The 14,640-nt window shown below is 35.0% G+C and overlaps 1 protein-coding gene across 1 annotated transcript; it reads left to right on the forward strand.

Annotated features, from left to right (window-relative positions):
• Positions 1-1,252: 1,252 nt before the first annotated feature.
• Positions 1,253-13,865, forward strand: ANGPTL5 (angiopoietin like 5). The gene is made up of 8 exons (XM_076329747.1): positions 1,253-1,351; positions 3,078-3,225; positions 4,222-4,325; positions 4,895-4,988; positions 5,866-5,966; positions 10,920-11,040; positions 12,072-12,257; positions 13,477-13,865. Exons 1-8 carry the CDS (start codon positions 1,253-1,255, stop codon positions 13,794-13,796), a joined length of 1,173 nt encoding a protein of 390 aa, XP_076185862.1. The 3' UTR covers positions 13,797-13,865.
• The last annotated feature ends 775 nt before the right edge of the window (positions 13,866-14,640 follow it).

Here is a 14,640-nt window from a genome sequence, read left to right on the forward strand (position 1 = left end):
TTCACAGGCAGTTGAATGTGCTCCTTTCAGGAAGAGTCCAGGTACAGGTTCTTAGTGCCCTTTAGCTATTAATTTTGAAAGAAAACATTGGATTAAAAAAATGGATTAAAATCTGGATTTAAAGCTGTATTAACTCCACTCTCCCAACTGCTTTCAGATCTCCTTGTAGCAAAAGCTATTTCCAATGTATGCCAACTTCAGACAGGGATGGAGATGAACCACAGTTCTGAGACAAATTTGGAACATTGGCTGTACCAGTATAAGGTGATGTTGAACAGTGTATTCTGACGATCCTTTAGACAGTCTATCTCCCAGGGGGACGTTAGAAGCTGAGGTTTCATTTATTCAGCCAGATCACAAACAATTTAAATTCTCTAATGTGCATGAGGAGTTGAAAATCTGTTGGACCTTTATGAACTTTCCAAGTAAACTTTCCAAATAATTTGCTTTTCAGTTAAAATGTCAGATCCAGTTTTTAAGATACAAAAATAGTGGATCTGAGTGAATGAAAACTGTAAGTGCCTGCTATATAGCTTTAATTAAGTTTCTGTAGACTACATTTAATCTTCTTTTTCAGGACATTCTCTTGTACTTTGACATATTTCAGGGGTAAAAATCATTGTATTTGAGTGATTGTCCCACTCTCAATACTTCTGTTCCTAAGGATGGGCTACCAGTGAGACCAAGAGACTGCTGTTGTCCTCCCGGTAAACAATTTTCAATGTAACACAAAATATTATTTTAAAGTAATATTTTTCAGTTTTCTATTTAGAATTTGCTTTTAGGACATATTCTAAAATTGCCTCCACAGCCAGTTCTAGTGCGCTACCACCACACCAATGTAAATACCTTCATTTTAATGATAAAAACCTTTCTAAAAAGATGAAAACATCAATTAATATTTGTTTTTCTTTCAAGTAGCCCAGACTACTCAATACCAAATATATACCAATGCTGAAAAATAGCATATAAGAAAATCTGTCACAGTTTTATCACAATGAAAATATATATGTTTGATGTGTCATGTAAAGTTGATAAGCAGTAATTGCTCTCAGGATACAAGCAGTAGTATATAAAATCTACTGTGCAATTGAAATGTGGTTTATTAAATTCAGGCATTAAAGGAGTGATGTGTTGGCTGCTCTTTGTGCTGTAGACATTCCCAAATAGTTAGCTCAGGACCTCATAGCGTACAATCCTTTCCACGGAAATTTGAAACCCGTCAAAACGTTTGCATTTCTTCAAGTAAAAGATGAACTGCTTTAGGGTAACTTCTCTGATTTGTCTTAATATTTTTTTGTTCAGTTTAGGAGAGACTGTCATAAGTAACGTCAAGCCTTGTTCATCTAAGGTAAGATTTTCAATTACTTTGCTTAGATAAGATAATGAATGTAACTGATTTCTCAGAAAAGTGACAGATGTTTTTAAAATGTAGATTGCTTTATTCAGGATAGATACCAAAATACAGAAGAATCAGGTATTTTCAGATAGAGAAAAGAAACTACATTGAAATTGTGGGAATTCAGTATATTAGAACATTTTTGTCATAATGTCCTTCATCACAGCTCAGTTGTCAGGCCAAATTTCTAATCTCATCTGCATGACTGTAAATGCAGAGTAACTATTGTTTTTGGCAGAGTCACGGTTTTTGCTTGAATTGCTGAGGTCAGATTTAATTGCCTGTTTTCATGTTGACTTTTGTTAAAAATAAATATTGATTAAAAATATTTGCTTGACAGTATTTAATTGGACATCTGGTGAGTAGCTGTGATAAAGCCATGGAACAAATCATAGCTTCAAGTGACCTGTTTATAAGTTTCCAGTGATCTATTTATAACTCTTACAGAATTTTTCTTTATTTTGTGCTTATTTCAAAATTAAAGAAACATGTTCTTTTAGTTCTCTAGCATTTACCTCCAGACACAAAATGCAATTACATTAATAATTCAGAAACCTTTTTTTTTAAAAAATCTCCTTGTTAACAGTTTTATGTAATTTTTACTTTCACTTTTTAAAAGCAGAAATCAGGAAAAAAACTGTTCAGTGCTTTTCCTGTGTAGTGCCAATACCAGAAAGAGAAACCTGAAGCAGGAAAGGAGAAAATTATGTTGAAGATATATTCAAGTCTAAATAAGTTTTCTTTTTCATTAAAATCTTTACGTTTCTAAGGGTCCTATTTACATTTGAAAATACAGTATATGAACATACTACAATGCTTTGCTGAGATTATGGAATTAAAAAACAAAGACTGAAATGAAAATATGTTTCTTAGTCTTTTTACAATGACAGATATTTCAGGAATTACTTTTAGCATTTCTTTAAGTGATGAGTCAGAGGCATTCCCTTATTTTATGTCAAATGGCACCATGGAAGAAAAAATATTAAATATGAAATTATTATTTTAAAAGAACATTAAAAGGTGTAACTACTTTTACCAATGTTTTCATTGTTACTATTTCAGATAATTGTATACCTGTGAATAGTATCCCTTTATTCTTTCCTCTATAAGAGCATTTAAAATATTTTTTCATTGTTGGGTTTGTCTGCAGATCTGCTTGGGATTGCTTGTGTGCATAGATTAATAACTTGTGCAAGTATTTCCATGATCGGAGTCTAATTAATTGATTTAGGGACTTTGAAGAGTGAAAGTGTTTTGCTAATATGTAGTAAATCCAAAAGCCTGCTCCTTTCCAGTGAAAATAACTTTGTTAGCATTTGAGTTGTCTGTTGGGTGTGCTGATTCCTAAAATGTGAGCTTCTTAAATGCAAGATTTGCAAGTTCTTGCCTCCAGTTCACAGTGCTCACAGGTAGAATACTTTGCCAGAAATGTTGGTGATATTCTTTAAATTTATAGAGGTTATTCTTTACCTCTGACACTCTCTCGTGAGGTATGGCTAAACAGAAGACACCTAACAGACCTTGGTCTCAGCTCTGTCAATTATTGCTTGATAAAGCTTTAAAAAAGCAGGTTTTGAAGGAAGATCCATGGAGTAATCTACTTCATTTTGGCAGACTGAGCTATGTTATATAAACTTTATGATCAATTTATTTCCTCCTCCATTGTTTGGTACAACAGGGCACAAGGAATGTTGGAGCTGTGGAGGAACCACTCAAGGCAGAAGAGAAAAATAAATCTGCAGATATTTCAAAACAAAAAGAACAATGCCTTGTACCATGTGATGTTCAAGCTAAAATTTTACGAGGGGAAAAACATTACATGTGCAGTATGTATTCATAAAGAATACTCTCAGCGACAAGCTGTGCAATGCCATGCTATGCAATCCTCTGCTATGCTACGCTATGCTGTGCTAATTTATTTTTTAATCTTCTTGAGCACATGTGACAGCCTTTGTCCCTGCTGCCCAGGCTGAGTATTGTTCAGAAAATTTGGGGTGCTGTGTTTTGGGGGTGCAGCTGGTGTGACAAAGTTAGAGTATAATCATGCTAGTCTCTCTTCATAATGACTGGTGAGGACAAGCAAATCCAGGCAGCAGCTCGGCCCACCTAAGTCTCTGTTACCCTCTCAATGTCGGTAGCTCTCTCCATCAGAGAGGAAGAGTAGGGTGCCTGTCCCTCATTTAAACATCATAGTTAGGTGTGTGGGAGTTAGTTAAGTGGGAGGAAATCTACACTTCAGCTTGCCTTTTAGAGCTATCTGAACAGGACGTTCTCTATTCACTGCCTTGACAAACTACACAACAAATGATGTAATCAGCCTCAGAAAAATTTGTCAATGTTCTTGTCTTTCCCATATGATTTTTAATATGTATTATTAATTACCTGACAAGTTTAATTTTTGTATTTTTGGCATTTTTTCCTATATTTAGGCAAAAAAGAGGAGCATGAGTAAGTAGCAGAGTGAATGAGTAAATGTAGGATGACAGGAAACATTATGTATTTGTCTTTTATCATTTGCATTTGTATTTCTGTGGTATCCGTTAACTGGTTATCCAAGTTGCCCAAGGATAAGATTAAATTCTTCAAATCTTACGAAGAGCCATCTCTTCTTAAGATGTCTTCACTGCAACCAGTGAGGCTGAGGTTCTTAGCATCTTTGGATTTAATCTGTGGTCTCTGTACTACTTTAATTTCACTTTAGGTACCCTAAGGTTAAACACCTTCAATATTCACTTAGATATCATAAATAAATGTGTCATTATTCAGTCAAGAATATTTCTAGCTTTATGATAACAAAGTAGATGAACATATTTCTTTTAAAGGAAATTTGCAGAACTCTCTTGTTGAATATGCAAGAAGTACAAAAAAACTGGTAAGAAACATGATGGATGATCAACAGTCTTCTTTGGATTACCTTTCTAATCAGGTACTTTTTTATTCATCGTACAGACTTTTATTATTTAGTGCTACGGGTATTGTCTAACTGAGGAAAATTAAGCATTTATATTGTCATTAAAACCATTGCATTACAGTCTCTATCACCATTCCTTGTACCTTGGGTAAGGTGTGAGTTCCATTTCTACGAGGAGTGATTAGCACCACCTGGTCCATAACTCAGTGGCATACATGGCAGTAGGGCAAGTGACGGACCACTCCTCCACGTTGGTTCCTAACTGCAGTCCTGTCATATTTGTGTAGACTACATATTATATTATCATTAACTCTGATAGTAGTTTACAAACACTGTGCACTCATTCAGTACAGATAAAAAACCTTAATCAAAATGAAGGACTTTTCTTGAATTCAGTGGAATTGTGCCAAATGATTTTGGATGCAGAAAGTAAAAAATCAGACCAATTCACAAAATGAAGGTATGAATCACTAGCACATCACAAAAATTAACTTCAGATTTTGACCAGGAGTCAAAAAGAACAACTTCAGAATGTAAAATTCCTCATTGCAACCTACTTAAAGATCTGTTATTTGAATTTGCAGGTAAATGAACTCATGAACAGACTTCTTCTTTTGAATGCAGAAGTTTTGAGAAAGCATTTGGATCCACTTCCTTACAAAGCAGTTCAATCTCATGGTAAGTATTTTTCACATTTAGTCTTGACCTATTCCCTTTTTATCTTTGTATCTTGACAAAAAACTAATTAAAGCAAAGGTAAGCAATTATAATATTTACAGTATTTATTCTGTGTCAGCATGCACATATAAACTCTGGAAAATTTGTGAACTGTTTAAGAATGTCATAAATACTGCTTTAAATCATTTGCAACTGATAATTCTGGGCATCCTGTTCATAAGCGGTCTGATGTTGCTAAATGGCACTTTCTTTTGTAATGAAATAAAGTGTGCTCAGCATTTGCAATATTCTTCTTCAAATGAGATGGAAGTCACTTGAACACTGGACAGTTAATCTATTTTGTAGTGTCCATCCCAACTAAAGGAAACTACCTCTAAGCAGTCCTACTGGCCGTAGAAACTGCTTGCTTGAGTGTGTTTAACACAAACCTGGCTTAAGACTTAGAACCAAAGGGTTTTTAATGTATACAATATGATAGAAATGCTTTTACAAGTATACATACAAATATTTGCAGGAAGAAGACATCCTTCCCCAGATAATATGTCTTTTTACTCAGTACAAGTGTTACCCAAATAAAATCTGTAAAATAAGACACAGATACATAATTTTTAATTTCTGTATCATACCCGTTAAGATTAGAAAGAACTTTCTCTATACAATATAATTTACGCTTCTTTCTGAGCTTAATGGAGTTCAGAGAATTTTCATTTATAAGGTAAATTCATGACAAAACATGATTTTAAAATTTGCATGACAAGGAAATGCTATTTGAGATCATTCATATGTCACCAAGAAAAGTAATATTCTGTGCTTAAGCTGTATTTGGTTTTTTTAACATATTTTGCTAACGAACTTCATCAAATACTTTGTTCTCTAGGGTTGGATTGCACTGATATTAAAGATACCATTGGTTCAGTTTCAAAAACTCCAACTGGTCTGTACATTATCCATCCAGAAGGATCAAATTATCCTTTTGAGGTAATAAATTTATCTCTTAGGATAGTCACAATTTGCTTGAGAATATGCACTTAGAATATATTTAATAGATTTAAAATGTTTTCCTTGACAATTTCTCAACAGATGAATAAGAAATGTATTAAATCATCCAAATGTGTCTGCCATTACTATAATTTTGACAAGTTTCTCATTTTCTACAAAGAAATTTAATCTCTGTCATAAGATCCCATCATCAGTTTTCATATACAGTGAAAAATGTACCAAAAAGGAAAACCCAAGATATTTTCCAGCATCCCTTTTGGACACTGAGAAGTGCTGTTCTTTTCTATTTTAGAGATGGAAAACTGAGGAGCCAAGTGACTGATCCATTTGGCTCCTAAAATGAGACCTTTGGCTTTTTGAATTATTCTGCTGGATGACTGTATACCATTGCCTTCTCTTGAGAGGTGACTCTGCTGATGCCTATAGCTTGGACCATGATATTGCATAGTCATCAAAATACAGGTGCAGATGTACATTAGTTTGAGGAGCAGGTGCTTAGCTCTTGTCTGAGCATCATTATAACTCAGTCCTGAGGCAGAGAGGCATCTAAACATTTAGTCTTCATATCCAGTTTGCAGGATATACATTCTTAAGACAAAGAAAAAAGGATGAAATTCAGCATGAACTGCAGCAGTCATGCTTCCTATCACCACCTGCATTTTCTGTAATTGCTCGGAGTTAGAGTGCTCATCTAGGAGAAGAGAGTTTTGGATTATTTTCCTCAGGCTCAGGACATTCAGATCCATGCAAACACAAGGAATACTTTGTTTTGTCTGTTTATTTCCATTTCAGGCTGTTCTACTTAGGGAAGTCTTTACACGTAGTGGAAAGACAGATACAGCACTTTCAAACCTTTAGTTTTGCAGTACATGCTGGGGTCATTAGTTTTTGGAGAAAAAATATGGCGTTTAAGCCAGCTAATAAACAGCAAAATTTAATATCAAACTTTATAGTCTTCCTTTATATATAACAAAGGAAGGATGAATCCCTTTATCTTTAGCCAATTGGAACCCTACAAAATGCTACAAAAAAGAGCTCAAACTGGTTATGAAAAGGCTTCGGAAGTATGCTGGGATCTCAAAAGAAAAAATGAACTTGGTTCTGCAGACCCCTGATAGAAAAAACCATCATTCTCTCTATACAATGCAGTGAGCTCAGGGAAAAGATCTGTAACTCATCGGCAAGTTCCTTCCAGGTAGAAGAAAGGCAAAGACAGGTAGAAGTGTTCACAGAACAACCGCATTTATAGTATGAAGAAAATGCTCTCTGCCTCACCCCAGGATGAACCGTAGCACAAAATGCATCTGTTTCAGAATTTATTCTGGATTGAGGGGGATTCCATTGAGGAAATATTCGTACCTCACCCAAATTACTTTTCCTGAGAGATGGTGTGACTTATCTATACAAGAAAAGTGATTTCTCAGTTCACTTGTAGCTTTTGGCAAATAAACCTGAAATGATAAAGTTCCGTTCACTTCAAAAGTATTTTTGACACTTTTCCACATTTAAAGTTACTGCCAGAATCTGAGAATCAGTTATATGAGTGGAAAGGTTCCTTAAGGAGAACAAGAGACAAAAGGAAAAATCATAATAATTTGATTAAAAGCACAAGGTAACAATAAATAATGAGAAGAAATGTCTGCACTCATGAAATGAGTGTCTCATTTCTTGTCTGGTAGATGTTACACAGAACTGAAAAGACAGTGCCAAAAAGTTCTCAGAGAAAAATATCTAAAATATGTGTGTTTCATAAAGAATGTTATTTTAAGGAAAACTGTTTAATGCAAATTATTCCATGTTTTGAAGCATAAAAAGGGTACAAGAGAAATGATAGACGAACAAAAATGTCAAGACATTAAAACATAAACAAGAAACTGTAATGCATTTTAAGGGGCTAATAGCCAAGAGTTCTGGAAGTTCTGCAGACTAGCAAAATAAGAAAAATACAAAAAGGCAAAAAACCATAGTAAGAAACTAAAAAAACAGAAAACAAAGCCAGCATGAAACAATTTATTTCAATGAGGACCTTCTCAGTAATAAGCTGCCCTTAAAATGTAACTGAAACTAACCCAAAATGTCTTTAGAATCATTTCCATAAAGATACCAGATAAATGAAGAAAACTATTTAGACAACTTGATCCTGTTCTCAGGTTTTCATGTTTGAAACCTCATGTTTTCAAAAGCGAGTATAGGTTTTGATGCTTAACTCAGGCCAGTTGAAACCTGAATTCCAGGAGCTCTAAGAATATCCAGTTTCAGTGGTAGAGGCAGGTTCTTGTCATCTCAGAAAACTAGTCCCAAATGGGCTTTTGTCTCAGCTTTCAAACATGAGGCAATTTTACTTCTGGAAAACTGAATCATGATCACTTTCTGATACATTTTTCAATAAGTAAATTTAGATCAATGATATTTCTAAGGTGGGTCAGACAAACTAAACAGTCGTTTGGAATGTACCTCTTATTCACTATTATTAGCTCTTGTCTGAGCATCATTATAACTCAGTCCTGAGGCAGAGAGGCATCTTATTCACATTACCTCTTATTCACACTTATTCTATTCACTAGAAGCATCTTCCTGCTCATTTAATGTAAATTGTACCTGACACAGTCATGCCCCTCGTACCTTGCACAATATGAGACATAGAACAAGCTGTAAAGTGGATTAACTATTATAAGGCTTTAAGAAAGAAAATTGCATCATTTCCAGCATATAAGGGATTAAGAAACTACACAGTGATGACTGGCTTTTTTGTATCTATCTCATATTTTTACTTAGCTGGTGTATGTTTTAGTGCCATATCTAATTGGCTGATGACCTTTCACGTAGAACCAAATCTGCTCCTTCTGAGAATTATCCACACTCCCACTGATTTATATTGGACTGAAGATTGATGTTGTGACCAAGTGGGCTCCTCTTTGTATTTCTGACTCATAGTGAGAGGAGTAGCCAAGCATGCAGTCATCTTCTCAAGACGGCAGATGAGGCAATGGCATTATTTTTAATGAGTTTTAGGTATTTGCGTCTAAATACTCATTTTGGAATCTTCTGTATTTCTTTTTATTCCAGTTCCACCCTCCTTGGGTGACTGCAATAAGCATGTGATTCTCCAGGCAATAAAGCCCATAATTTTCTTTCATGCACATGGCCCTTACTATGATTCATTCAGTATTTGTGTTGTAAGGATTGCTCAAAGGATCCAATGGCATTGACTTACTTGAAGATCCAAGATTCCCCAGGTTGTATTAGATCACACCGCAGCTCTGTCCTGTTGCTTTCTTGTCGTTCATAGAGAAGATGTTGTTAAGTCACAGAGGTTCTGAATATGATGTTGATGTGTTCCTGCCAAGGAACAAGTCTTCGGTTTCATGAAAAATATCTGGCTGGTACAGGCAATGGGGGTGCAACATACAAAGCTCAGACTGCCACAATTTTTTTGAGGGTTAAACTGACTTCCACCTAGACTCTACTTTTAGCAGCTGGCTAAGATTGCAAATCTCTCTTTTCTGAAACATGTTTCATTGTGTACATTCTCTGTAACATGAACAAAAAATTCCTACTTTACTCCATCACTTGTGCATCTGCTTACTGTTATGATTTACTGATAGCTAACATTATATTCTGAACTTACTTTTGTTATCACAAGTAGCTTAATGACTCCATAGCTATAAGCAATTTCCAGGTTAATTCTCCTGACTTTAGTCACATTGGAAGACACTTACAAATGAGCCTCTGTTTTTAAACACTAATCAAGCATAGTATCCCCTAGAGCTACTTTGAACAGCTTAGGTGGTACAGTGTCTAAATATGCAATGTGCACCTTTCTACATTAGGATGCACAGACTTTCTAATCCCTGTTAGAACTGGCAGCGGGGACATACTTGAAAAATACCAGAGTGACCTGGATACATTCCACTTAACTTTAAGCACTTAGCTGAAATCCCTAGAGAGCACCAAGGGTCTAGGGGCCCTTTCTGTAGACAGTGGAGGTGACTGACATCTGCAGGGGGTGATTTAGATCTTGGTTTCCCAGAGCCACGCTATGCATGCACATTTCTTTGTATAAGGGGGATTACAGAGGAGACAAGGGCAATAAGATGCCTAACTTAGGGAACTCAATTTCGTGTCTAAAGTTAAATGGGCTGAAGAGAAAATGTGCCACATAATGTGATATTCCATAGCAAAGCAGAGGGCAGCTGGACCACTGCCATTTGACATGCCGTTGGGCACAAATTTTAGCAAAGAATCATAGAGACTTATAAATTTGAGAGTTGATCTTACGTATTCAGTTGGGACTGCTCAGTTGCAGGCTGTTAAATGTTCACATTGGGACTTCCCTGGATTGGGGCCCCTTCTTATGTAGAGTTTTTTGTGGCTCCAGCATAAATTATTATATACTGGGCTATTGCTATCTCTTTTTCCATTTCCTCACCTTTATTAAGGGCTCTACATTTCCCAGGCTTCACAAACACAGTATTTCTGGGGAAGAAGGTATGATGGTGAGGGAGAACACGTAAGAAGTTGTGTCTATCTTGCTTTGCTGAAATAAAGGTATATTCAGTGTTAGTGCCTGTATCTGTAATATTTTGCATGACTAATACATAACGTTGCATGTTGCTTCCACTTCATGCTATTATTAATACAGAGTAACATTTATCAAAGCTTATTTATTATATCTGAGCAGACATATAAATGAGCAGACATTTGCACACAACAGTTTCTACTGGTTGAGGAAATACCCAAATCAAGCAGTCCAACAAGAACATATAAGAAAATACTGCAGCTTCATTTTTTATTTTCTTTGAGCTTTTTGTTAAGACATTTGAAAAGTATGTTGCTTAGCAAAACTCTGAATAGTCCACCTTTATTTAATTAAAATGTTTTCTTCATAACAGCTGCTTCAAGAATGCTTAATCATATCGATGTCTATTTTAGGTTTTGTGTGACATGGATTTTCAAGGAGGTGGATGGACTGTGGTTCAGAAAAGATCTGATGGAATCATTCCATTTCAGAGAACATGGTCTGAGTATCTGGATGGATTTGGTGACCTTTCTGGTATTAATTTTAAATACTCTAAAGTGCTTTGGACCCAACGTTTCTGCTGTCTTTATGTGAGCTACATTCCACTAAATTGTGTGGGATTTTTAGTAGTATAGAGGGTAAAGTTCTTGTTTCTTAAAAGTCTTATTTAAACCTGAGGTTTTTTTCGTCAAATCTATTGTGTGATCTTCTCAATAATGACTATCACCCTGCTAGAGTCTTTAGCCACTGTGCATCCTGTCTCACAAGAGGTGTTTAAAATGTTGTGATATTTTCTTCCTGAAATAATGTATAAATTGTATTTCCCCTTTTTTCGGATTAAAAAAAAAAGCCTTAGTTGGTTTTAATCACATTTACAAAATATTTCCTTAAAGCCAAGAAAAATCAGTAATATTTCATCATAGAGCATGTGAAGTTAGAAACAGAATGGAAATATTTCAGTAGCTAATACCAACACAACTGTGATATTACTTTTTTACTGCCACCTTTCATTCAGCAAGTCTAAAACCAGTTGCTTTTTCAGAAGTTTATCTGGGATTGCAATGGAAGCACACAACTTTTCAACTGTACAAGAAAGCGCAGCTCATACGGAGCAACCTTTCATGGAAAAAAAGTGTGATTTACAGAGGCAGCAAATCTTGAGAATAGGGTTTGAGTTTTGTTGCATTTCATAGACTGCTAACTTATCATTTCTCAGTACTGCCCTTAGGAACACTACTGAATTCTGTTTAATCAAGTGGATCTTTAGCACATCCAGTTTTTGTGGTCTTCTAAGGTATATTGAAGATGAATGCTTGAAAGTTATCATGTTGACAATTTTCTAAAAACGTCACAGAGAAAAAAGATGATGCACACATGGGAATTCTTTCCATGGACTTCCCAATGAAGTAGGAAGATTACTCTGTACCTTCATTAGTCTTTCAAAGACATCAGACAACTTTTATTACACTTGGTTCAGGAAGGAAAGTACAAAAACCAGAGGAATCCATTTTTTCTTTTACACTTTCTGTTTCTAGAAGTTCATTGACTATATATTTCTGTTTTAGGGGAATTTTGGCTTGGACTGAGGAAGATTTTTCACATAGTAAATCAAAAAGCCACTAGTTTCAGTCTTTATGTGGATTTGGAATCAGAAAATGACAAGCATGCCTATGCATCATATGATGGATTTTGGATAGAGGATGAAGCATGTTCTTTTAAGATCCATTTGGGGCGTTATTCAGGAAACGCTGGTAAGAACATCCTTCTTTAAAGTACTTAAAGATACCTGTTCCCTTTCTTAATGTGAAAAAGTGCATTCAAAAGAGTAATACTTAATTAAGATAACTTTAAAAATGTTTATTTCTAACCTGTTTTTCTCTATTTGGTGCATAATGAACACGTATGCAGATAAATGGTTAATGATGTAGTGATTGGTTATGCCAACATCAATCTTTACATAGTAAGAAATCATTTTATTCTATTGCTTCAAGGTCTTTAATGGAATAATTGAATAAACACTCCTTTAATAAAGAAAATTAATAAACAAAATAAAGGAACTTTAACGGATTCAAGTCCACAGAATATATATATAATACATAAGGGATTTTGTGTGTGTTTGTGTATATCTATCTAATGGTCCAATTCTTTAGATGTCCACTATCTCATCCCAAATTTGCTGATGTTAGCGGCAGTCTTCCTGATGTTGTTGCTTTGGTTAGTTCAGAAGTGCCCAGACAGTGGCATACAAAGGACAGAGAAAGAAACCAACTGGAACAAATTAGGTCTACAGTATATAACAGTTACTGGCTGATACATGGACACAAATTAATTTACAATTCCAGACCTCCCTTAATATCATAGCTATACCAAATATGCAAAGATTTGTGTTAAGTATTGCACCGTCTTACTCCTTTTTTTTTGCCTCGTTTACTAATATGCAAGAATGTTCCTTATTACCAATGTAATAGTTATTCTCTAAATGTGTGGATGCTTTACTCTACCTGTATTTGTAAGAAACATTATTTCTTTAGTAAGACAACCGAACCAGTAATCGCTGACCTTTGTGTTTTAACAATTCCATTTTATCTCATGACTCACTCTGGGGCTTTGGGCACATCACTGGAAAATCTGAAGTTAACAACCTTTTTGTTTCTTTTATCTTTTCTTCCACTGTCTTTGAGGACAGAAGCCTTTACCTTCATAGCTGGTGTGGTTCACTAAAAGCAACAACAATATAAAGGTGTTTCATCAAATTTCTACTGCTTCCATACTTCTCAGTATTTCATACTTTTTCTTTCCTACATCTTTAACACATTGCCAGCTCATCATTTGGTGCTCCTGAACCGCTTTTGAAGAAATCTATTTTTCTAATAAATTCAGAGGAAAAGTTTGTGAGGTATGCAACAAGTAAGAAATGTTATGTTTCTCCATAAGTAACTCTCATCCTTCTTTTTTATCTGTTGTACTTAGGTGATGCATTTAGAGGATATAGGAAAGAAGATAACCAGAATTCAATGCCTTTCAGCACATTTGATGTTGATAATGATGGATGCAGGCCAACATGCACTATTAAAGAACAGCCTGTAAAGAGCTGCAGTAACTTCAGTGATAACACTGGATGGTGGTTCAACCAGTGTGGCCTTGCAAATCTCAATGGTGTTCATCGCTACACAGGTAGATTTCTTGCAACTGAGATTCACTGGGATACATGGACAATGAACAATAAACCAGTCAAAATTAAATCAGTTTCAATGAAAATTCGGAGAACCTATAATCCGTATTTCCATTAACCTATGAAAACAGAAATATATCTCTTCTTGCAATTATGTAGGATAATGTATCACTGTATCATAAATACCTTTCATTTTCACTTGAACAGTTCAGTCTTAAAACTTCATTTGATATTTCCATAATACAGTTGCTCATTTTTATTATGAAATGTCAGCATTTGTAGCGTTCCTGCTTGAGTAAGAAGGTCCTAAGAAGAATAGGGTTTTCAGTAAACGGATGAAGCTTAGTGTTTGTCAGCTTTTATTCAACTGACTCTTATGCAATCTCAGAGCCAGCGGAAAAAATTATAAAAAGGAGTGTAATGCTGACTTTTGAATGTGTTTTTTCTATGCTCTCTGCATATCTGAATTGCCAAGAAATTTCAGCAAATTTTCTTTTAAAAAGCCATATACCTGCCATTTCCATCATTCTGTTTTGGAAAAATACCTTTTCTTCACCTTAGGTTAATTTTCCAGAATCAGCTCTTCTTTCTATATTCCTTATCAGGCTAGATAACACTGACTTATTTCAACACGTATGTAAGGTTCTGTATACTCTCAGGGCCTGATTTTTATACAAGATAGATACTGACATGCAAGAACTATGGTCTGTTTTGTATTTAATTTTTGCAATCAATGTGTTTCATAATCAGATTTTTACTCTACCATTGTCTATTTCACAATTCACTACAAATGAACACTTTTTTCCAAAGAAAATGTACAACATTTCATATAACCTTTGGAGTTTTAATTTTTGGATATATGGGCCTGATCTTATGTTTTTCATTCTTATTGGCATTCACTTTGTGAACGATCATGTGGTAATGAACAAAAACAATCTGAGTTGTATAAGTACATTTTAAAT

The sequence above is a fragment of the Aptenodytes patagonicus genome, chromosome 1 (assembly GCF_965638725.1).
Source record: "Aptenodytes patagonicus chromosome 1, bAptPat1.pri.cur, whole genome shotgun sequence".
Taxonomy (NCBI): Eukaryota; Metazoa; Chordata; class Aves; order Sphenisciformes; family Spheniscidae; genus Aptenodytes; species Aptenodytes patagonicus.